General features: G+C 38.1%; 1 protein-coding gene across 1 annotated transcript in view; it reads left to right on the top strand.

The window, feature by feature from the left end:
* The first annotated feature begins 11499 nt into the window (after positions 1-11499).
* Positions 11500-25967, top strand: part of LOC123987571 (protein phosphatase 1 regulatory subunit 1A-like) — a 35027-nt gene continuing 20559 nt past the window's right edge. Inside the window, exons 1-2 of the mRNA XM_046076576.1 lie at positions 11500-11887; positions 23819-23879. Coding sequence (XP_045932532.1) covers positions 11807-11887; positions 23819-23879 — 142 coding nt within the window. The 5' untranslated portion in view covers positions 11500-11806. The remainder of the gene's footprint in view (positions 11888-23818; positions 23880-25967) is intronic.

The raw sequence follows: 25967 nt of genomic DNA, 5'->3' as shown, positions 1-25967 counted from the left end.
ATCAGGGACACAACCAGTAGATAGGGAGCTGTTGAAAACAGAGATCAAATGGGGCCCAACAGAATCCATTATTTTCAGTAAAAACTTTGTAGGTATTACATCAAGTGGGCTGGAGGACACTCTCATTTGTGATACTGTTTTTAAAAGCTCAGACAAGTCGATGGGATAAAACTGGTTAAAACTCTCTTGTTGCTGTTGAGGAACCTCTGAGTAAGAGGCCGCGGGGGTAATAGAGGCTCTGATTGACACCACCTTATTGGTAAAATAAGATAAAAACAATTCACAGTCATCATTACTTCCAGCTGAGGCACAAGGAGGGGTTGGGTTTACCAGCTGATCCACAGTCTTAAATAGAAACCTGTTTATGTGTAGTAATGAGTTCAGAAAAATAGTGTGTTCTCGCATCCTTAACCAAGTTATTGTATTTAATTAATAAATCCTTCAGACTGAGGCGCTCTGCTTTCTTGCATTCCCTTTTTAGGCTGTGAATGCTGTCATTTATCCAGGGTTGCTTACTAGCTTTAGACGTAGGCCTAACCTTTAGAGGAGCAGTAATATTTAGTGACGACAAGCAGATATGATTGAAGTGATCGACCAGATTGTTGGTGTTGGAATCAGACAGGTGTTGGCTTTGGCTCTGAAAGAATGCGCAAAACTTTGAAACACTTTGTTCATTAAAGAAGCGAGGACACACAGGGCTTGGTGAGGCGGCATGAGTAACAGGCGAATCGCAGCAAAAAATAATACATCTGTGGTCAGATATGGTCATGTCCACTAATTCCACAGAGGAAATGCTGACACCCAGGGTAAAAACCAAGTCCAGTGTATGACCATGGTTATGTGTTTGCCCTTTGACATGTTGTTTGAAGTTAAAAGAAGTGGCCATATTTAAAAAGTCACTGGTGACACATTGGTGGGGTCATCAACATGAATATTGAAATCGCCACAAAGAACAATTCTGTCATAATTTAAAACCAGAGTAGATAAAAATTCAGGAAGTTCTGATTAGAGGTGTGTGGGGCACTTTTGTTTTAAATAAAGCACTTTCTATACTTCACTTCTTCAACTTGTTTGGTTTTAGATGAGAAAGAAAACTAAATCATTTATAAGTAATGAGGAAAACATCTTAATAATGCAGTTTCTGGAGGAAAATGGCTAAGAGGAGGGAGATCCAAGCCCTCAAAAGCTATGTTCAACTGCCCAAAGTTTTAATCATCTCTCACCAGCCTGTGGTGAACAAAGGAAAATGCTATATCAACTCAGATGTGCATTATTGTCTTGGCGAATTAGTCCATTGACTGTAGTAGGTTTAGGCTAATATTCGACAATGACCTGGTGGAAAGCAAGAATAAAATAGGCTAGTTCAACCAGTAAAGAAAAACAAAAAACAAATGCATGTAAGCAGAATTCAAGTTCTTAATGTGGGTAGATTATATAGGTATAGCAAACTTTTGAACCTGTGCCATAATCTTGCTGTCTTTGCAGGTTGTCTAATGTTGTAATGGTGAGAAAATATTATGCCAGCTATCATTAAGCTAATGTTAGTCATTAGCATATGTGATGTTAAAATAGGGTTTAACTCTTGGACCTAGTTGTGCTTATACTAGTAAGATTATATACATCATTTTAAAAAAACTTTTATACTTACTGTATATGCTAACCTAAGGGATGCAAATTGATGATACTTTATTTAAAGAAGATAAAAATATTTATCAGGTTATTTCCAAATCCATTGGAGAAACAGATTTCATCAAAACATTTAAAGGGATCCTTTCAGTTAAAGGGAAACTTCAAGTGGGTTTGTTTCCAGTTTTCATGCTAACAGTATGTCAAGCTGTGTGCAGAGACCTTCTTTGAAACCAGTGGGAGCTTCTTACATTACTTGCACATGACTTAGTTGGTAGTTAGGTGAAATTAATTTGAGGTCAAAATAAACATTTCACAATATTTGTTGTGCTGCTTGAAATGCCCCTGTTCTCCAGCAAAGGGGCCGCATATTCAGTTACCTTTTTTCAATTAGACTGGCTGCACGAGATACTTGGGGGAAAGCACTTTGTCACATGGACTGTTTCTGAAGAGCTGCTGTGAAACTCAATGTTAGAAGTTCTGGCCATTTTATTTTTAAGTTGATTTCAGGTGGAAGAAAGGGAATTTGTGAGCAAATGATAATGAGAGGGAGGAGAAGGAGAGCCAAATTTTTATTTTTGGCTTTTTGTGGAGCGATGGCTGCTACTCCTGTTTGGAGGTGTTTGGATGCAGAGTGGGAGTCTAGCGCAGAACTGTGATGATGATCTCTCTAGAATGACATCAGAGTTTCATGAGCTCCTGTCTGACTGTCCAGATTGAGGCGCATTTCAATAAAACCCAGCCTGTATCTGATTTGGACCTCGTATGAAAGTGACAAAGTTCAGATTCCATGTGACTTGGGCTGTATGAGCAAAAAATCAGATGCGGGTCATTTGGCCTGCAGTCTGAAATTTACCCACTGCACAGTTGTCATGAAGGGGGAAATTAGCTATAAAGACCAAAACCAGGTGCACTGTAAAAATTATCTAGGTGGTTCAACTTAAAAACTTAAGTTCAATTGCTGCCTTAAAAATTTGAGTAAATTCAACTTTAAGAAAAGCTTTGTTTCAACTCATGATGTTACGTTATACAATTTGTTTAATTAATGATAATTTATTGTTTGAACTTAATACTGTGAGTTAAATCAAATATCTATATTACATTGTCCATTCAAGGAAACTTGCTTTCACTTGTCTAACAAATATACAATTCTATACCCTTTCAATTCACATTTTTAAGTTCAGATAACTCAACTTGAAGATTGCCTTTGTTTCAACTCATAAATTTAAGTTCATAAAGTGGATATAACTACAGTGTTCTAGTTGTCGCAATGTGATTTAAATGAACAAGTGTGAGTTATTCTCACTTAACACTACTTTCCATTTCAAGTTAAGGGACTTAAATTCCAAATTAGTTTCAGTGTACATCTATAGGGCCGTTAAGACAGACCACAACAACAGCACCACTGTGCTATTATCTTCAATGACTTGTGACGGGGCAGGGAAGTTTGCTGGTGCGCCTGTGCATGTCGTAGTCAAAGTTCAAAATAGCAGCAGGTGTCACCTCCTTTCTGAAAGGGCCTTAAGGCCGTTGTCTGGAACCCTTTCCACCGGTGGCACTAGTCTTGTTTACCACAGAAGTGTATATATTTTGGTTGGAATTTGAATATATGACTTATCTGCAGTGTATAATTAGCAGGGGTGAGCAAGAACACCAAATCTTCTGTATCTGTGCTCAGAATGGGCGGGGCTTAATCTATAAGTGGGTGGTATTAACTGGAAGTTATTTAAGCCTGAAATTTCTACATTTATTAGAAAACCATTTACAGAACAGCCTCAGAATTGAGCTTCAGAGAATAGTAATTGATTTGTTTATATTCATATATTTATAGTTTATAACAAAACAGATGTTGACACATTTTACTCTGATGATACACATAAAAAGTATCTGTACCGGATACTCGTTTCAACCGAATACTTGCTAAACCCTAATAATTAGTTGATTATGTATATGTTTTTCTCAAACTCAAAAGACGCAGCTCCTAGGCAATCCTCGTACTCTCGCCTTTTTTTCAACTGATAACTTACATACGTGTTCAATCAACACAACAAAAGTGTCAAATAGTTAACACAATGAATTAATGCAAGTTTAACTTTCTAAAACTCATACAGTTGAGTTCAAAATCCAAAACTTGTCAGAGCTAATTGAGTTAAAAAGAAGAAGTAAGTTGACATAACTAAATGGGTCTATGATTTTTTTCAGTGTGGTAGACATATTTAAATATGCTGTAAAGTTGGGGACTTTAACATGGATGGAGTCTTCACACACCTTAATAAGGTGAAGAAGAAGCCGTACTAGAAAATTTACTTGTACAAGCGGTGAGCGGTGAGATTTATGCTCAGCAGTGTTCTCAAACTATATTTTTCAGTTTTATAAGAGAAAAGACTTAAAGGGACTTTTAAGATAAGCCTCCTTAAAGTTCAGTGTGTAAGTTTTAGTGGCATCTAGTGGTGAGGATTGCGAATTGCAATTAGCAGCATTTACGTGCTCCTGCGATGGTCCCATTTGCTGAGTTGTGAAGTTGCTTTTCCTAATTCAATGTGTGCTCTTAAGCTGGAATGTGAAATCAACATGGACGCTACCACAAAGATGTGTTGGATTAAGATAGTAGTATTTAAACACACGCAGACATCTTGTTCACTCTACATGGACAGCAAACTAAGTATTATAACCATATTACAAATTATATGTTTGCAAAATATGTATATGCAATAGGTGATTTTACAGGAATCAAAGGTCTGTAGATTTCTTAAAGTACACTTTTTTTCTCTTTTTGCAATAAAGACTTAAGAAGGAAAAATTGATTCTGATTATTCTGACACCACATGAATGCACTGCTCACCCCTCCTCCGCCCACAGGGGAAGCTACAGTGGCCGACACACTCTGTCGGCTCTTGTGCTAAATAATACGTGTGGACCTCCATTTGTCCCAATTTCTCCTCTTTTCTTATTTCTAACAAACCAGTCAACTACTACTACTACTACTTCTCCTTGTTTTTCGTACGTATTCAGTGTACACGCTCTGGAGCTCCGTTCGGGCTACTGTAGAAACATAGTGATGCAACATTGCAACGTCCATGTAAGAGGATCCACGGTTGATATATATAGAAATGGCTCATTCTAAGGTCCTAATGCTTCATTATGTAAGGTCTTTATACACCACTGAAAACATAGTTATGGATATTATATTTCATTTCTGTCAATAAATCCTCCCAAATATTACACACTGAACCTTTAAATATAATTAACTAGCAGTCATTCAGAAATCACAAGTATGTAGTTAATTACATAAACAGAAAATCACATACAGGCCTGCCTAAACTGTCCTCACCAGCTCGAGTGAAGACAAGGGAAACTCACAGTAATGTAGAATGAAATGGATCCCCACTAGGTCGTCTGAGTGTGCACTAGGGGCACACATAAAATAATACAATAAAATATGCAGCAACAATTGCAATGACAATGAGATATGGACAAAAAAATGGTTTGACAAGAAACAAGTTGAGACTAGAATGTAAGACAAAGAGAGAGAGAGAGATCAGGGCGTGGGTTATTGTCCATGCAGCTGTAGCCTCTGATCTGCACAGCTGAGTTCAAGAAAGACTCAACTCATCTGAATTTCATGAGTCTGCAGGGGAGCTCAGGCAAAAAGTCTGTGTGTGCAGCAATTATAACAGATAGAGACAGACTGATACAGAAAGAGAGATAGATAAAAAAAATTGTTATTGCCACTTTCAATGCATTAACGTTACAACAACAAATATAAACTGCAGTTATCTTTCAGATACCTAGTGCCTCTGTATCTTTGCTTGTTGACCTTTCCTCAACCCCATTTTCCCTCATGGTCATCATCTTGGAAGGCAGAGAGGGAGGTCTAAGCCATTATCGGCCATGGCCATGACACAGCACAATTGGTCACACACAACAGGCTTCACAGGCTGAGGGATCTTGCTTAAAAAAGCACTGTCAATGTCACATGGAAAACTGAAGGGGTGTGCTCTCCTACATCACTAAAAAGTGCAGTGTTATTTTATTTTACAGCTGAACATTTTGCAAACGTGCTGACGTGTTAAGAGATGTTTTTTTAATTATTATTTTTTCTATCATTCCAGGCAGCCCTTTCTTTCCATGCATATATCCATAAGTTCAAGAAAGTCTATTAGCAGACTATTCAGCAGTAATGAAAAATAAATCACAAATGGCGCAAATATCTTTTTCATTCACTTAAGAGTGCAGCTCAGTGTTGCAACTGGTGCCCAAAAGATATTGCACAGCTGTTAAAAAGGCCAGCAACACATGGAACCAACAGCACTCCAGGGGGTGATTGGATAATACATTTGATTTTGTCACTTTGCACCCCTTGACATTGTGTCAAGGACTGCAAAGTTGCCAAGAAGATTGATTTCACTTGGTGTTTGAGCTGCTGAATAACTAAAATGTCTGAGAGTGATCCAGGACTTAGTATACATAGTATGATGTCCTGAATCAGGGCGAGCAAATGTTGAAGTTTCTGGTAAAGGATTTTACTACCTATTGAAATAAACTAATGAAACTAATTACTGTCTTAGACACATGGGAAAATACAATCGGAATTTTTTATAATATGTACATTGTACAGCATGTTCAATAAGTGAATGCACTTTGCAGTTACGCATATTTAACTTGTAAATACATATATTCTTTAATAAGGGAACAGTGGAGAGGTTTATGCAGCACACTATCATCTATCGTAAGATGATTGCTGGGATAAGTTAAGGCGGTTAGTATTGAAGATGCATGTATGTGGGTGCTTTGGCTTGATGATAAAAAGCAGTATTTAGGTATGTTCGAGGCCTTGTATTGTTGGCTCTCTCTCGTACTTGCTCAGTGATTAATATTTATATAATAACATAGAAAAACATTAACAATTGTGGATTAGGTTCAAAATAAGATGGCATACTGTCACTGCATGATATGAACCATTGACAGGAAGTACATGAAATAATACTATATACTTATATACTATTTACAATAATATACTGTATTTTATTAGTAATAAACAGGAGTACTGTGGGGGACTCTATATGTGGATGTGGGTTGTTTTCTTTGAAGCTTACTCAACCAGAGACATAAACACTATGCTGTTAAGAGATAACACTCGCTGTATAATTTTACTAGTGTATTTCTTTCAGTCACTGTAAGCATCAGAGTTTGTATAGGATGTTACAGCTACCAAGGCCAGCCGTCTTCATATTTCGCTGTAGCTGCTGTTTTGATTCACATGGTTATAGGGCTGTGGGGTTCCCGGCTGAGGATTTGCTGATTCCCGGCAAGTTATGCCTGATCCCGCCTCCTACGTCAGAGATCCCCGATTGGAGCTGCACAACAACTCTTCTCCAATCTCTGAGCTGCCTTTGAGACCGCCTTCAAGCTCCTCTGGTTCAAATACGCTGACCCATTGGCTATGTGGAGGCAGCAACCACTCACCATGTAGTACAGATGGGAAAAGTCACTCTTTTGACAGACTGGAGTCATCAAATTTCGTTCATTAAAATGAACTAATCTTTTTTTTTGTCATTTCCTTCATTTGAACTAGGCTAGTTATTGTGGCGTTGCAGCCCTCTAGTGGCCGATTAAAAAACAGCGCAGTTCTCAGACACGGAAGGCTGCCTGGCTTGCTAAGTATAATGCACAAATTCACCTCTTGTTCATTTTCTATCATCGTTCCATAAAGCCCAATGGGGCCACAACCAAATTCAAACCATGTAAAAACCACAGACATATGTTGTCAATATTATATCGCTACTACTCCTGCTAAAACTGTTTCCTGACTATACTATCAGACCAGCTCTCTCTCTCTCTCTCTCTATATATATATAATTACTATCATTATATCTAAAGTGATCATTCATACAGTAGCCTAACGTCCATGAGTAAAATCTATATCTCAGATTTGCGGGGAATATATTGAAGTAATAAGCTTGACACACTAGATGAATAAAACGCACTCTTCTTTAAATTCAACCAATTTAATAATAATCTGGATAAAGCCTCCAAGTTCTTAAAAGAATTCCAGCACAGAGAAAGGAACAAAGAAATAAACACATAATTTAAACGCAGCAGTTTGGCATGTCTGGACGCAGAATGGGCCACATCAGGTCCTGATTTTGCAGACAGAGAAACAAACCAGGTTGTTCACCAGTCAAGAGCTGTGAAACAACAGCACAACTCTGTTGGGAAATAAAAAGGAAAAGTTAAGTTGCGCTATCTGGCGGACCCGGATCAGCTGTTAACTGTGAACACACCACAGGGCTAATACTAACGTTGCTAAGTGGCTGTGTTTTAATGTGTTAATGACCAGGTCCGTTTGTTTTGGAGAGGAGACTACGTCAGCTGTTAGCTGTAAACACTAGCAGGACTAAAGTTACGGCAGGGCTGTGTTAAAACGATAGCACAACATCACTGCGCTGTAATAGAGTAATGCTTTATTAAATGTAACATAACGAAATAGATAATGTCAGTCCAGTAACTGTTACCTGACAACCGACCTGCCTCTCATTCTCCGGCACTGGCAGAAACTCAGCCTGCTGAATGAACGAAAGGAGGAGGACCCATGTGAGTGATGAACGATTAGTTCATTCCCGCTCCACAGTAGCGAGATGTCACGTGACAAATGAACGACTCAAATCTAGAAACCCACAGTTATGAGTCGTGAACTAATCAATTCTGTTTCCTGTGCTGACGGAGCCCATACGGCTGCCGTGTGACAAGTGAACGCAGGAGTATTACATAAGACTTCATGCATGCGTGAAAATGAACGAATTACTCCCTCAGACTACTCGTTCCTCCTGAGTCATGCAGGCAGATCCACAACTTCAAAACAAGCAGACAAGCAGGGCTTTCTCAAGCAGCGATCCCCTGGGACCAAAAAAAAAAATAAAAACACTAATCAGTACGTTGGTCTGATGAGTAGTTTACCACTCGGGTGAACAGACGATCTGTTGAAAACTGAAGCGCTAAGCCTGGTATAAATCAGCAGTAGTGATGAGTAGATGCACTCCAGGTGTGTGGGAAACTCCAGGGACTCTTGCTGGGAGACACCTGCCCGACAGTGTGTTGCCACGCCCATGACCAGAGACAGGCAGCAGACAAACAGACACACAGGGAAGGGAGAAAAAACAGGACACATTAGGAAGTGGGAAGGATGGGTCGCTAGATCACCACAATAAGCTCTTTATTATTATTTATTGTGCTGTTTTTTGGCATCTATCTTCTCCTGTACTGTTTGTCCTACAAACTTGGTTTCAACTTCAAATTATAAATCTTCTTCATGACATGGGTGCTATTGTAGCTGATATCTGTAATGGTTGATTTTATATTAATATTTTTATGCATTTTAAAATGAATGGTTTCCTATGGGACTCCTCTTCCAACCTAGCGGGGGTGGAGCTAGACTCCCATGATGCATGGCAGTGAAGAAAGTTTTGTTAAAATTTGCTAATAAGTCTCCTATTTGTTTGAAATACAAAACAAATACTTTGTGGTTTATGTATTTGTTAAATGTGTCTGCTTAGAAAATAGTATTTTTTGTTGGTAATTGTCATTCTTGTGGTGGTTTACTACTGAAACCAGGAGTGAAGTGCCTGTTTTATCTGAAAAAATGGCTGCATTGATAACTAGGATACTGCCAGATTTGAGTGGGTATTTCAGTGTTTTTCTCTTTACTACTTCAGTTCTTGAACTTAAATTATCTTTCCCTTAATTGTGCTGAAGACTTGTGTTATATGTTGTTGTGCTCAGATGCTCAAACTGGAACTCAAATTGCTGAAGTGACCATTGAAAGGCTTAATTTTTTTAAGGCAAATGCACTTTACTAATTACCAATACTTCAAAAAGCGGTGTGATCCAATAGTGTAGTGGTAAAGAGACAGTCTTCAGAGTACCACTTAATGCGCAAGATATTTATTTGTTTCACAAATTAATATATTGTGAATATTGTGAATTTACACAGCTTTTTCTGTTTCAACTTAATGCTAACATTATGTTCAGTACTTACTGACTTGCAGTAGTTACTTTCAAAATTCTGTTATGCTTTCTACATGCAATCACCATCTACATGATACTGGGTCTTTGCCAGCATAACTCTTCGGCTGCTTACTTTATTCTTTAACAACATTCTTATCAGATGAAACAGGCACTTCACTCCTTGTTTCAATAGTAAACCACCACAAGAATGACAATTACTAACAACAACCACTATTTTCTAAGCAGACATGTTTAACAAAAACATAATAAAATCACACCTGTATTTCAAACAAATAGGAGACTTATTAGCAAATTTGAACAAAACTTTCTTCAACGCCATGCATCATGGGAATTTAGAGGGATGGACTTAGGTTGCTCTATATCACCCTGTCCCTCAGAATTCCCATGATGCATGGCGGTGAAGAAAGTTTTTCAAATTTGCTAATAATTTGTTTGAAACACAAAAGTTACTTTGTGATTTATGTTTTGTTAAATGTGTCTGCTTAGAATATAGTGTTTTTTGTTGGTAATTGGCATTCTTGTGGTGATTTACTATTGAAACCAGGAGTCAGCTCTCTCACAGACACTCACACGGAGCATGTGGTCTCTTATTAACACAAAGACATAATTTGGGGAAAGCTCTAATTACTGTGGCGAGTTTTTAATATCAGTCTTGTGATTTCACTCTCAGCTAAAAGAAAAAGAAAAAGTGTCTTTTGTGTGCAGATGGTCTGTGTGCAGCAAAATAATGGCCAAGCTGAAAAGAGAAAAAAGGATATAGGAAGGGAGTTCACCCTGTCAGAGGATTTACCTAGTGAAAGGAAATATTCTCTTTATCTGGCTTAATGTAGGTCTTTCCCATCCCATCCAGTCCAATAAAATGAGGAGTTATAGGCTAAATAAAAACTGCCACTCGACTTAAAAGACACACATTTGCCATATGGTCAGAGTGCCTCTGGTTCGTTTCCAGCTGGGGACCTTTGTTGTTGGGGACGCCCCCCTCCCTCCTGCCCTTTGTCTTTCCTCATATTTCCTGTCTCAGCTGTAAACCAGCAAATAAAGGCAAACTGTCTTAAATGTTTTATTTTTTACAGTGCACAGTGGTCTAAAGAATAGTTTCTAAAGCTACCAGTCAGTGTCTGGAAGAAACTGTGTAAACTGTGTATCTTACACGAATAGGATGTGATTGCCAGCTGTTTTTTTTATTCCCCTCAAAATGTTCTGCAAATCTGGAACATTGGAGCAGTCATGCTTCTTGGTTGGTGTCAGGTATCAGGGCCCAGTAGACGTGTGATGTAGGGACACTTAGGCTAAGAGGCAATCAATAAAGATTGTGCTGGCCAGGCGGCAGCGAGGACAAGCTTTGTCAAATAAGAACAAAGCTCAGATGATCAGTCCACAGAGTTATCTTTTGTTTGAGCTCAAAATGGTCATGTGACCTTCTTATTTGATCTAGATAAAATAGCTGTTATTCATCAAAAAACATGTTAATAATTACTGTGTGCCATTGTATTAAATATTGTCAGAGTCTATATCACACATTCTGAGTGAGACTCTTTCTGTTTGAAATATAATGCAGGTTATATTTAAGCATGTGCAAGCAAGGAATGTCATTTTAAAAATACAGTGAATACGTGCATCTTTCCTATGAGAGAGAGAAAGAGAGAGAGACAGAGAGAATCTCTCTCTCCCATCTGTGCAGGGTCTGCTGCAGATCTCAGACATCCAATACAGACAGAAAAAATGTTACAAGAGGGTGGGACTTGTGTGAAAGGGAACGAATGAGAGTGGAGTAGAGGTGTTCCTAGCCCAGAATGCCCTTGTCTCAGCTCTGAAAGCCAGGAGAGACAGAGTGGAAGGAGAGTGAAGCCGGAGCAGAGACACCAGCAGGTGCTGAGGATAAGAAAAAAAAACAGGATAAAATAGAAATAAGGTGCAAGAAAAGTAGGTTATCAGGGAAAAGTCTGTCAAAAGAGAAACATAAAGAGCAGCTAATAGACAGAAAATATAATAAAATCAAATTAGTTTTTCCTAAGCTGGAGCCCACTTATTATCTTTCTCAGCCACCCTCACTAAGCCCTTTACTTGTACGGATTCTCCTTCCACGGATCATTGCTTTCTCCTCTTCCTTCTCCTCGTCTTCGTCCTGTCCTCCTCCTTGACAGACAAAGCCACCATGGAAACCGGGAGCCCCAGGAAGATACAGTTCACTGTTCCCCTTCTGGACACCCACCTGGACCCAGAGGCAGCTGAACAGGTGAGGAGAAGGGAGAGGGGAATGGAAGCAAGGGGGAGGAAGAGGAGTTCATATGGGACTTCCAGACTTTTAAAGGTTTCTGTATGCATGGACGTTTAGCAAGAATATTGTGGGAAAGATTTAAGAGGAAATCATAGTTTGTACTTGAGAAAAATTAACATGAAAACGGAGCAACATGTATTCTAGTCATCAAAGCTGGTACAGACATGGCAGAGCAACTCAACTGGAATAGAATGTGCTGTGTCAAAAATGCTGAAGTACAGCCTGATGACAAATTGAAATCACATTTTTAGTTTCTTATTATTACTCCCCTGCACCTAGTTCACAAGCTGTGTCTTTGAAGGTGTGGCTGAAGTGATCATGATGAATTTAAGATTAAGTTTCTTAGTGACACAATATCTCAGCAGAGTTAAAAATGGGTGTTGCAGTGTTTAGATGTGTCTCCATGGGTTTGGTGTTGTTTTGGTTTCAGTGATTAGCAGCATGCACTGTGCAGCACTGAAATACTGACAAAAGTTACCTGGTATCACAAGATAAACTGCTAAAATCAAACTGCTATCAGAAATGTGATCATTTCTTCCCATCAATCACAAATATATCATTAGATTGTAACTGCATGACATTGCTTGGTTTAAAGAAAATGATCACTGGAGGAGATCTTTTAATTGCTTATTTTAGGGATCAAACTAATAGCAAAGAACTCTTATAAGTGACAAAACACAGTGGATGCAATTCATGTGTCTGTAGAAAATGTTTTGAAAAAGATGTGTCCCATTTTCTAGTTTTGATAAATATAACATGAACAGGACAGATCATTAGTAATGAATGAGCCTTGAGTAAAACCTGGCAAAGATTTATGAGTCTGATTACACCCCATCTATGTCTCTCTCTCTCCCTCTTTCTCTTTTTGCTGTTTGAGTTAGGAGGATGTTAGGAGGACTGCTATGTGCTTTTGTGTTTATGTGAGTTTGACCTTGTGAGGACATTTTATTGGATGGTTTGGGAATACTGTACGTTCAGGGTAAGGTTCATGTTGAGTTAGAGCTACTGGTACAATCAAGCACTATAACTTTGTAAGGGTCAGATGTGAGGAACTGAATGTGAATTATCTGCAGTGGTGGAATATATCTTATTACACTTACTCAAGTACTGTACTAGGTACACGTTGGGCCTTTCTTTTCATTACACTTTCTACATCTACTCCACTAGAATTCAGAAAGAAATATTGCACTTTTTACTCAGCTAATTTATTGTTACTTTCCAAATTAAGATTTTTGCATACAAAACATACCAAGAATTAACTAGCAACTATTTTTATAGTTGCTTCAGTGAGGATTTGCTGTTTTTCCTTTTAATTATTTTAAGTTGTTCATAACAAGTTAGAATTTAGACTTTATGGTTGGACAAATGCATGAGTAATATTAATCTAATGATGTAATATATAACAGAGGACATTTTTCTGCATTGAGTACTTTACTTTTGGTACTTTAAGTACATACTTTTGCTTTTAAATTTTTCTTACTGACATTTTGCATGCAGGACTTTTACACACTGTGGTTTTAGTACTTGTACTTAAAAGTAAATGATCTGAATACTTCCTCCACCACTGATCGTCTGCATTTTGATACTACACAGAATGTACTGTAAACTTAACACTCCAACACTCCATGTAAACTTAAAGTACAAAAAAACACCTGATGTAATTTCATTTCTTCTGCTCTGTCATGTTGGTACAGTATAGAATACTGTAAATCTCAATGTAGCATCACAGTCCACATTACAGGACCCATAAAAGTGTTTATGTTTTATGGAATAATAAGATTGAATAAAACAAGATTAAATAATTGATTGATGAAACTGATTAACAGCAACAACAAGAAAACTTGTCAAAAATGTCAAAGTAAAAATAGATTTGTACCAGGGGATCTAGATTAAAAATAAATATAAAATACTGGATACTTATTTGTGCATGTATTCACCCACTTTAATATGAAAAATCTAAATGCAGTCAATGTTGCAGCCAGTAGGCCTTTTTCATGGCAGCATTTTGACTTGTGTTATAGCAGGGAAAGCAAAAATGAAACATATTTCATTAACAATTGCTCAGCTCCATCAAGGTTCCCAGTAAGCTATGACAATGAGCTAGTATGCACGATGCACAACACCAAAGCCCTGGAAGTAGCTCATCTAAATATAATGCAGTTGTACTTAATGTTATCAGTTACACCTGTGTTTTTTCCTGCTATGCTATGCCAAGATGTCTGCCGTGACAAAGGTCAGTTGGTTTTAGAAGCCACATAAATAATGTGTGGTAAAAGGGTTTTGTAGTATAAATGCAGTATATGGCAGACAACCTTCCTCAGCTTGTAACCTCCAATTATTATAACTGCAGTCTGGAAGGATGTACACTGCATTAATACTGAAAAAATACACTGTTTACTACACATACAATACTTCAGTGTCATTGAAGTTACCTCGAAGAGTTTTGTTCAACAGAGATATTCAATAGAAGGAGGAAGCAATTCAACAAACCTCACAATAGAAATTTTGTAGTTCTGTTCAAAAGATCTAACAAAAACCTTCACACACGTTTAAGTGCCACTAAATGAAGAACTGAAGATAATGATTTGCCTCCTAACTTAACTGTGCTTGTTTTTGATATTTCTTATGTATTTTCAGCCACTCACTGCTTTAAGTTTTACATTCACCTTTTCCATACATTAGGACAACTGTTTACAATACAGGACAAAAAAGTAGTCCATGGCATGTAGACTAATTTGTGAACTTTAATGATAACTGCCAGCAGATGAGCATAAAGGTTAGATAGAGTGATTATCCAGACCTGAAATGTATTAGTTTGCGGTAGTGTGGAGCTCATTATGTTGCTGTTTGAACTAAGAATCTTTATTATCTGTGTAATTGGCCAAGTGATATTGGAGACACTATCCCTGTAAATTGGTGCCTGTGGTACATTTGTAAAAATGAATGTAGTGTGTGTTTGTCTCTTTGTGTGTTTGTGTGTGTCTTTGAGTCTGTCTGTGCATCCTCACAGTGCATTTGCTTCTTACTTTTTCTTTTATATAGGAATATAAAGGAATTTTGGTCTTTGGCTGATTACCATTGAGACTTTGCCCTTATAAGATACATTTTCTATTTATTCAAAGACCACTGAGAGTGGCCACTGAGTCTGCATGGCATGCTGATTCTTAAGTGTGTGGTTTAGGGGTGGACGATCTGGCCAAATAATAATATCTTGATCTATTAAACACGATACAAAGTGCACTGTTTTTTCTCAGTTTTGAGTAGACTATACCCAGATTTGAAATATCCTATGGACTTCTCCATCTAACCATTAAAACACAATTTTGCAATAATACACAGGTTTCAAAATGGTGATTAAATAGAGTTTAATTTGAAGTTGTAAACAGAAGCCAAAAGATAACTTAATCTAAACGTAAATCTTTTCTAGTACTCAACAACAATTCGTCAAGGAAGAGCCACACAGAGTAAGTTGTCCAATCAGCATAGCTATCTAGTTGGCGGCATCACTCTACTGGTTTGTTCACATTGCTCTGATCCACAAGTCAATGAGATTATTTCATGTTTGGAAACAGAAGTAAGGGTACATTAAATACATCGATCTCTACGATTCTCCTGAAAAGTAGACAGTGGTTGCCTTAATTCATGATCTTGATCTAAAATTGTTTGCCCACCCCTTGTGTGTGTGTGTGTGTGTTTGAGAGAGAGAGAGAGAGAGAGAGAAAGAGAAAAATAAAAATAAAATACACAAAGAAAGTCTGTAGCTGTAAAAAAATAAAAAAAAAATCAACCAAAAATGAAATGTGTCTATGTGTTTGTCTCTGTGTTTGCAAGCACACTTATGAATGTCACGCCAGGGGGTTTCACCCACGGCTCAGTAATCTCTGCAACCTGACACCTCCCAGCATGGTGAATCAGCCTCCGTGGAGAACTGCACGTCAGTCAGAGCAGCCTCCCTGAGGTCTGCCCCTCACAACAACAGCACATACTCTTCCTCACTTATCCTCATGCAGATACAGTGTGTGCCACACTTATCGTAACCTTACATTACAGCTCACTGTGTACTTATGAGCACAAACTGTGTCTGATAGAGGCCAGTACCTCATAGTGACAGTGGAGATAAAGATAAATCATCATAAAGATTGTAGTTCCCAGATTTTTTTCTGCAATTACTTAGATATTAGCAATTACTCTTCTTGCTATCATAATTATTAGTTTCTTACATGTTGTATTACAGCTGGACTATTTGATGAAACTGTTTGATATTTTGGGAAATATGCTTATTTCAATAATATTGTGATATAATTTATATTTCCCAAAATATCAAGTTGTTATATCAAGCTATTTCAGGAGATGGTTATCTTAGCTGAGTTTGGCATAAAGACTGGAAACTGGGAAAGAACTAGCCAGGTAAAAAAAGGTAAAAAAAATAAATAAATAAGGAGGAGGAGACAACAAGACTCCAGGACGTCACTGCGCTTGGCAAAGTTATTGTATGGATTAAGCAAACAAGATATAATGCGAAATAAGTGAGCTTTAGAGGTCCTGGTAGCTCACATTTCCCTTTGCTTATTTACAGCTTTGAGTGACACTGTTGTTCACAGAAATAAATAAACAGCAAATCTTCTCCCACACCAATAGACAGTTGAAATTGAACTTATTCGTTACCTCCGTCATTTAGATGAGGAGCACTTGGCTGAGAAAAGTACATTCAAAGATGAAGGCAATATAGTCCTTGTTAAGATGATGAATCGTGACATTCTGAGGCAATGTTCCTTTATTACAGACGTTTCAGGGCTGACAGTGTTCTCCCTAATATTCCCCATGCTGATGTGTCAGACCATCTTTGTCCTTCACAGAGAGCATAACAATTACTCTGTACTGCCTCAGGAGGACCATTTCCCAAGAACAACTTTCAAGTGCAGTAGATTATAATTATTATCACAGCATGCTTATCTCTTCCACATTTAGGCAATCAACACCCGTTAAACTGAAAATATATGGTTTTAGCCAGGAGATATACTCATTACTGCTTTGTACATCTAGAGACAGTATTTTTATCTATAACTTTTATTGCTTTTTGGTAGTTCGCTAACAAATGATAATCTCAACTGGGCATGACGGGCCGGTACAGGCCAAGAAGCATATTATTAGCAAACTAGCTAACATTAGCCCTGTTGTCAACTAGCATAATAGACTGTCTGTAGTATTTCCTCAGTGTGTGGAAGTTGGTCTTGGATTAAGGTGACCAGATTTCTGAAATGAAAACTGGGGACATTTTTGGTTTGGTGGTCAGTATGTCATTAAAAGATATAATGTTATTACATATGAAATAAAATGGGGGGACAATTTCGGTTTTATAATCTGTCAAATATAACTCTTCTGAATTAAATCAAGTAATTCTGAGGCAGAATCTACCTTTCAGTCAATAAATAGAAGCTGCAATCACTTTCTGGCAGTGGAATACTGCATGTTATGGGTTGTATTGGCCATTTAAAGGTATTTCAACAGGTAAAATGACTGGATTGGTTGGTACACAGCAAGTTAAATGTAGAGTCATAAGGACAATTGCAAAAGAGATTTTATATATAACTCAGCAGTAAGTCATGTTAGTTATAGGCTTCATTCTGTTTTCCAAATATAAACAAGGATATTAGAAAAAGGCCTACCAAACACATAATCGGCAACAACAGGCTTCTATTAATTGCCTATAATCAAGTAAATGTCTGGCCTGGTTACGCTATAAACTGCATACACTTATTTGGCCACAATTGTGATTATTCTGTTAAAATATATCACAGAGACATACCTTTCCTATTACCACGGACATAAAGTGATGTTTATTTGCACGTTATGTCTGTTTGACCCAGATGCAGATGCGATACAGCTTTAATAAGCTGCACGCTCTCCCGCGGACAGCCATCAGCTTTCTGATCACTTTACGACACAACACCTGTCTGCTCTTCTGTCCAGTATTTCTGGCCACGTAAATTCCATACAGTCTATGGTAAAATCAGATTTTCCACGTAGAAATGAGAAACCTGCATTTCAAGTGGAACATCTTCCTCCATTAATATTATAAGCTGAATGTACCAGTGCAGGGACTAACAAACACTCAGCTTTTGTTATTATGAGTCAAGACACAAGTACAGGCACTTGTACAGGTTCACAGCTGCGGCAGTAGGCTTGAGCAGATCACTTCAAAGCTGCATTCATTGTTTACCCCTCGTTTCTCCGAGTTGCATTCTATGATAAACTCCTACTATTTACCATTTCTGATTCTCAGCAAAAATTTACATTTTCTTAGATCTAATACAACAATTAAATTAAAACTTGTGTAACGCATCTAACCCCTGCTCCACCAGTGCAGCTGGTTGTTTGATATTCAGTAAGAGAGAGAGAAGACGATAAGGAGGGATGTTACAGAGAGGAAGACAAAGGATTGATAGAGAGTGAGAGGGAGGCAGAGGACTGAAGAAACTGAGATTAAAGAAAGTAGAAATCAGTGATCTGGTTTTTCAGTGTCCTGTGGATATAGCCCAGTACTCCCTCTTTTCAGAGCCAAATGAGACCACAGTTGGAAAGAGTCTGTGAGGATTTATAATGACTGAGCACTGATTTTAGCCTGAACAATACCACGATCATATTTCAAATGACAGGATGAAGGATGAGGAATCACATGAATCCTTCTGGATTGATATGTTCTGTGCATTGTGCATCGAATCTCTGACCGCTCAGGACTGCCTTGCTCCGCCTAATAACAATATGTTGGGAAAGTTTCTTTCAACCTTTTTTTGTGCAGCAGTTTACTGGGTGTGAATGCCCTTTAGCTGATTCATAGTGCTGGTCCAGGTGCAGGTGCAAACACATTACTCTTGTGAAGGTTACAGGGCAACTCTGGATTCTCAAGGATTACAAAACTACCACTGATTTTCTCAAAGGCAAATATGAGGTAAAGGCTTCCCAAAGTACATTTTGAACAATAAACCTTTTTTCTACCTCTGTCAACTTAATTAGTTATGAGAAAAGAGTTTCCAAGGTCATATCAGTTTCAAGCAATAAAACCTGAATAATAGTTGGAGTTCCTGCAACCCACTTTATTTACCTCAACTAAACTTGAAATGTGTTTGTGTGAAATAACAATTGGCATATGATATCTGGACAAAATCCAACAAAATCCTAAATATCACCACTGAGACAACACCATATAAACCCTAATGATCTATGTTTTTCCGAGAATTTCTTAAAAACATGATTTTGAAATGATGCCATATTTTAAAAGTCCACTGCAGAAGACAACACAGTTTTGTTCAAGGTCTAAGAGAGCTGTAAAATATTGAGAAATACAATGGAAGATCTTTATGCTTTTTGTCTCTGTTGACAGTTTTTACACAGTTTGTTGATAAGAGGTGTAAGAGGGAGTTACACCAAACGTAAGTAATGTCACTATGTACGATAACACATTTAACACATTTATTTCGCTATAAATTACTTTTTGGCAAACAAAATGAATAGAGAGAGTCAAAGTGAAACTGGAACATCCAGTCTTCTGTTTGAAAAATAACAAAACAACACTAATAACTAAAAATACAGCCTTGGAACAGAGCTCTCAGTATGTTCATTTGTTTAGATAAGGAAGGTAGTATTTTAAAAACATATCAAAACTGTCATTTATTTAACATTTCAGATTTCTGCAGCCTTTAACAAACACCATTTCCCTTAAACCATAGACCTTCATGACAGTTGAAAGAAAGCGAGTGTGAGATTGCATTGAATTACAGAAGCTAGTGGAACAGAGGCTAGCCCAGTTGTGGTGCCATGACTTTGGCTCTCTGTATGTAGCTCTGTATTCATAGCCGGTAATATAAAAGATGAACTATTTCCTCATTTGGTATAACAACAATGTTTTATGGTCATTTCTGTAGCTTGTTGCCTTCATCTAAGGGAAAGGTTATCACTTCAGTGCTTTTCTACATATGAGGTCAGAAGAAAATAACAAATGTAAATGGTTGATTTTGGAATTATTATTCCTTTTTTTGTACATACAGCATTGGGGTTAAATATGAAACAGGACTTTGACTGCTGTCTCTTGGCATGACCTATATTTTCCAACCGAGGGTATTTTGCCGACTAGCCCAACACAAAAAGAGTATCCGGCATGCACAGCTTTTCCTGCCCACCCATCACTTTAGAAGGCCGTTTTTGTTCGTTGTTGTGACAGAGCTGCATTTTAAATAGACTGTGGGTTGAAAGGCAGGCATGGTGGTTTGAGGGGTGAGCCTGTCCAGTAAGCAATGGTATTTGTGTGAGCGAAGGATCAGGGAGTTTGCGCTTCTGCTGGGTGAGGAGAATAACAATGACTCTGGGCATAATCAGTTCTAAACAGCCACGGCTTGTTGTGCTTTAATATGGGCCGGGGGCTAGATTTTCTGGAATGGCAACAAAACACACACACAAGGCTGAAAGATTTATAGCATACACACTGTTACTAAATAAAGCCCAAAGTGCTTCACAGAAATATACAGAAGAAATCCAAAAAACACACATATATTGGTGATCTCACCCACAGGGGGAGACGCTCAATACCCTGGAATCCATGACTGAAAAGCACAATCATCTGTAGTCTTAAACTTTGATTGTGATACAGCTACGAAGGAGACTTTGCTACCAGTGGTGTATCAGACTTGCTTAAATCTTTATAGATTATACGCAGGCTTGTATTGGTATACAATTTCACCAAGGGATGACAAAGTGACCCCTGGAATATCATTGAGTATTATCAGTGCATCAGTAATTTGGTTCAAACCATAGATTGCATGGTTCAAATTAGCGTGTTGCATTCATGTATTGTAAATCCATGTTATGTCTAAGTTGGATGGATGCAGTTCAAACCTGTATCACAATGTAACTCAAAGGCAATTTGAGTTACAACTTGTGATTTAGCTTCCCAAGTAAGATTTAAATGTATCTGTGGGAAAAGTGTGACTTCTGCTGAACAGAATATATATAAACATTCACACTCCAACATGCAGACAGAGAACCTCATCTTGATTGTTTGTCTTGGGTATTTGGCAAAGGCAAATCAACCAAAGGTGAAAGAATGTATCGGGGATGCATTTGCATTTACATCACACGCTATTAACACCACATACTGCACTGTGTGTGGGCACATGCAGGCACAAATATGTCTTAAGCAATTCTATCTCAATGTACCTTAAATTTGTTTTGGGTACAATTTAGCAGCTGGATCACCAAACACAGCAACTTGAGCACACCTGGATTTATTTGTGGTTATGCACAAATGGATTGCCATCCAGTGACATGAGACACAATTTCATGGGAAGAGAAATCTACCTCTACATGTGTTTATGTGAGCCTTAAACACAGATATTACTGTGAGAACATCAGCGACAGATTAGTAACAGAAAGGAATAACGGCTAAATCACAAGCTATAAGAGAAGGTACAGTAGCACTGGCACACGCACAGGAAGGTAACACTGAATAGTTGGCATGCGTCTCTTGGAAAAGCATAAAAAGCAGTAGAACATCTCTGCCTGCTTGGTAAAGAAAAGAAAAGTCACTCAATGCCTCTTCTTATTCACACTGCCTTCCTGTACTCCATGGCTGAGAAGTGAAAGGTAATAAAGACGAAGCCTTTTCAAATCTGAATACCCAAGTAGACTGTGCTACTGAGATACTACTGACTGCTCTTTTGTCATTGCTGCACATTATTTCTGCAGTTACATCTGTATTTAATTTCAGTATAATGTGAAGCTAATCAATTTAGGTCACCATGCAGAGCTCCAACCGCAAATTTATCAGTGTGTGTGTGTGTGTGAGTTCTCAGGGAGATATTGTAGGAAGGTATCCTAAATAGAAGGAAAGCAGCAGACAGAGCAACAATCCAGATGAACTGATGTTTTGTGCTTCTAACCATTTTGTTATTTAATAATTTCATCACGCATTTTGTTCAGCACAGCATAGACTCAAAATCAAACCTGCACCTTGGAATTGGAATCCAAGGGCAACAGTTCAATTCACTTTTTTAACTTTAACTTTGAATGCACCTGTGGTAAAAAAAGAGCCCTTTCTCTTTCTCACTCACAGCACAGCTCAAAACTCTGGGGCTCTGTTTTAGCTCAAACTTTGATCTTTTAGTTTCTCATCTCGATAGAAAGGAGTTTAGCTGCTAGCTGACATAAAATGTCTCATAAATTACCAAGTGAGGCTGCACTGTGTAGTCTGAGGTTAAACTATATAGCTGACTGGGGTTGACTACACTGCTTTGTAAGTGCACAAGCAGCATTTAGAAAAGATGCATGGTGGACTGGAGCTGACATGAGTTCCAGCATTAGTCAGCAACCCTGTCAGCTATGTGTAAGGAGTACATTTCTGTGTGTGTGTGTATTTGTGTGTGTATTTGTGTGTGTGTGTGTGTGTGTGTGTGTGTGTGCGTGTGTGAATAATGGATTGTCTATTTAAATTCTTATATCACAGCCTTTTAGGTTGCTGATCCTTGAGACGACTGAACGTTTATTGCTGTGTTTTCCCCAAATCTTTTTGACCATATAGTTTTGGAGACAGAGACTGATTTCATTTAGTATTTGCAGAAGAACCATGTGCCACACATTTCACTCTAAAACTAGCCATCAGGGGATAAAAAATACATTTTAGATTGTGTATGCGTGTATCAGACTTATGTCCAGCAGGGTTACAAGAGAAAAGTGGGTCAGTTGTTATTTGGTCAACAAAGCGAACAGCCATGTGTTTCCCATTGCAAAAGTTGACTGTCAGAAAAAATGCAAGTTTGCTCAAGCATGACACTGAAAGATGCTGGAGTGGAATTGGACCTAAAGAACAGAAAAAAACATATTTTGCATCATTTTACAAAACCAGTAGTTGCACGTTTTTGTATATTAATGGATGTCAAACTGATATTTTTGGATTTATTCTGATAGCCAACACAGGGCACGTACAGGGGTGTTTTGGGACAGAGAAGTTATTTGTTGTTCTTTTGTGGAAAAAATCTATTAGAGTTTATTGCTGTTGCTTACAGTTAAGAGGGATATCATTTATTTTCTCTGTATATTTTTTCTCCTCTGTTCACCGTATTTCCATTAGAGTTAAATTGACAGTCTTGAAAGTTTCTTGTATTTTCCCCTTTCCAGTTCCAGCATGCATAAGGCTCAATGACTATCTTGGTAACCTGTTTTTACCTGATCCAACTTTCTTAATTGGAACTAGGGAAATATTGATATATCCATCAAAAGCCTGTTTGCATCACCCAGACAGAGCTTTTTAACTGCTATACTGTAGGTTTGGAGAATGCAGCTCAGTGAAATGTGTATGTTCAGAATGGTCCATAGCTGTCGCACTCCACTAGTCATGAGCCAAGAAGCAAGTAGGTGTGGCAGGCTGCCCTGCTATTCTCACTGCACACAGCACTATGAGATCCAGCATTGCACCAGCTCAGGCGTCTGCAACGTGTAGAAAAGCCAAACCCAAAGTATGGATCAAATGGGCTGCCAGCATCATAAGAGAAAGCAGCTGTCAGGTTGGCCAGTCAACTGGTATTGAGGAAACAGGCCTTGATTCTTTCGGATTGGCTCAGCAATAACAATATACACATTTCAATACACTGGTTAGCATTATAAGCCTTTAAATTTCAAAGCCATGGGTAAAATTTCATCATGGGAGTGCTTGAAATTTATCAGTCAATATTTCAATACTTAACGTCAAACTTAAAGTTCTTAGAGAATAGCTGTTTAAGCAAAGGTTTTAAGATGATTTTTAACTTCAAAAAGCTTCAAAATGTGCTTTACTGTCATACCAGCAAACATTTGTAATGTTTTTTTTTCTCACTTTAGAATGAAACTGTTCTACTCTTTCAGATCAGAAGACGTAGACCCACACCTGCCACTTTAGTGGCATCAAGTGATCAATCATCCCCTGGTAAGGCACTTAAATGCAGACACACACACACACACACACACACACACACACACACACACACACACACATACACACACACACAGACTATTTTTATCACTTATGTGGCGATTGTATTGATTTAAAATCATTATTGAGGGTACCCCTAAACATCATAGATTTCTCTGTTATTAATTATTAAAGCTTGGGTCTTATGTTTGTAGTTTTTGCAGTCTTTAGCAGTTTTTTGCAGTTTTTTGCAGTTGTTTGGTTATGGTACTCACCAAGTTAATTGCGAGTTCTGAGGACACATGTGACATTGCTAAAAAGTGGCCAGATGATCAGATGGTTAATAACAAACTTAGTTTTCAGGTTAGCAGGCAACATAATGGGCTGTGTTGGTGGGGGTGTGCTGCTGACCTGTAGTATGATCCAGGAAGTTCAGTGTGAGTAATAATACTATGGCTCTTCATACTATGGCTATGGCGTAAAATTGAGTATGTAGTGTGTGTTCCAACAGCATGGTATACATGTAAACTAGATTAACAAGAATTTGAGGTTACTGGACATATTCTTCTGTCCCAAAACGCATTGTGTCTCTACAAACAATGTGCAATGGCAGTACTATAATTATGATTGATGGAGAGTGAACATGAAACAGAAGCTTCTCAGGACCCAGGACGTTAAGGTACAGTTAAGAGGAACAATTCAGGAGCTCACAAATATAATGTAGCCTACTGTAGAAAAAATATTTAACACTTTTTAATTTGCCTTAAAATTATGCTGGACAGAATTAAAGTGAGCACATTGATTTTTGTGATAAACAATAATAGATAAACAATATTTGATATCAAAGGGGCTTCATGTCATGATTGACAGCTGAGCCCTGCAAGCCAATGAGTTGGCCGGGTGTATCACAGTTCCAACCCCTATTGTGACCCCTGTCACCTTACTGCGCATACTCTGGTTCCAAATGACGTCACCAGTGTAAGATGGCAGTGCCCATATCCACGATATTTTGGCTTCAGTTTTGTGCACCGGGAGAAAGTGGAGACTAGAGGTGTACAGTGACATCATTATCTGTATCTGTTCAACCAACACAATTATCTGTCTCTGTATCTGTATTCACCACTACGCAACTTTTAACTGGGGGACAATGAACAATGAGAAACTTTTACGAATCGAAAGATACTGTATAAATAATAATAATACAATTTCCTCAGAATAGCCTCACTACAATTAACCAGAAAATAGACAAAACTCAGACAATTAAACAAAAATTATGAACAATAAATACAAAGAGTTATGGACACTGTGGCGGGTGCAAAAAGCAATATAAGGCTATAACTGCCACTTTAACAGCAGACTAAAATATCAGGAAAGCAGACATCACAAAGACGTATAAGCAATATTAACTCCACAGCAGCTGCAGCCACAAACACACATATGAAAGCAAAGAGAGCTGCACAGCTTTTACACACTGCATAGTACACACACACACACACACATACTTATACACACACGCAATGCTACGTTGCTAGGCAACGCAGTGGTTGTACTCACCTGTCTGAGTCATTCTCTTATGGACCACAAAGTGCAAAAGACTCACTGAAGGAAGACGTTTCTCAGCAATGTAGCAAATGTAGAAATCACTGAGCATTTGAGCATTTAGCCACACCCATCATGCACCTGTTGGTCACTGAACAACCTGGATGCTTTTAATTTGTGTCACTTTGTGGGTGGTGCATTAAGTCAGTAAGGTAATGCAACCTTTTTCTTTTTTTTTGATGCAATAAGATGCAATAATGCTAAATAATACCCACAATGACATCCTTAATTTTAGTGTATTTACAAACCTCTAGGCCTGACCCAGGAAGCTGAACACAGCTGCCGTCGGACAGACAGACCAGCAGCTTCTTCTCTGCTGCAGTTGCTGAGTTAACGCCTTTCTATAGTTTCATTCTCACACGATTCATCACGTTCCTGAGCCGATTTTTGAGCAACTTTGGGTAAAAGAAGATCCACACAAACAGTGTGGATTTGTGCATTTTATATCAAATAATTTGGAGACTCAAAATTCCTTCTCTCTCTGGGGGGGGATATCAACTCTCA

This window comes from Micropterus dolomieu, linkage group LG18, assembly GCF_021292245.1.
Source record: "Micropterus dolomieu isolate WLL.071019.BEF.003 ecotype Adirondacks linkage group LG18, ASM2129224v1, whole genome shotgun sequence".
NCBI lineage: Eukaryota > Metazoa > Chordata > Actinopteri > Centrarchiformes > Centrarchidae > Micropterus > Micropterus dolomieu.
This window is presented reverse-complemented; position numbering and strand designations above follow the sequence as displayed.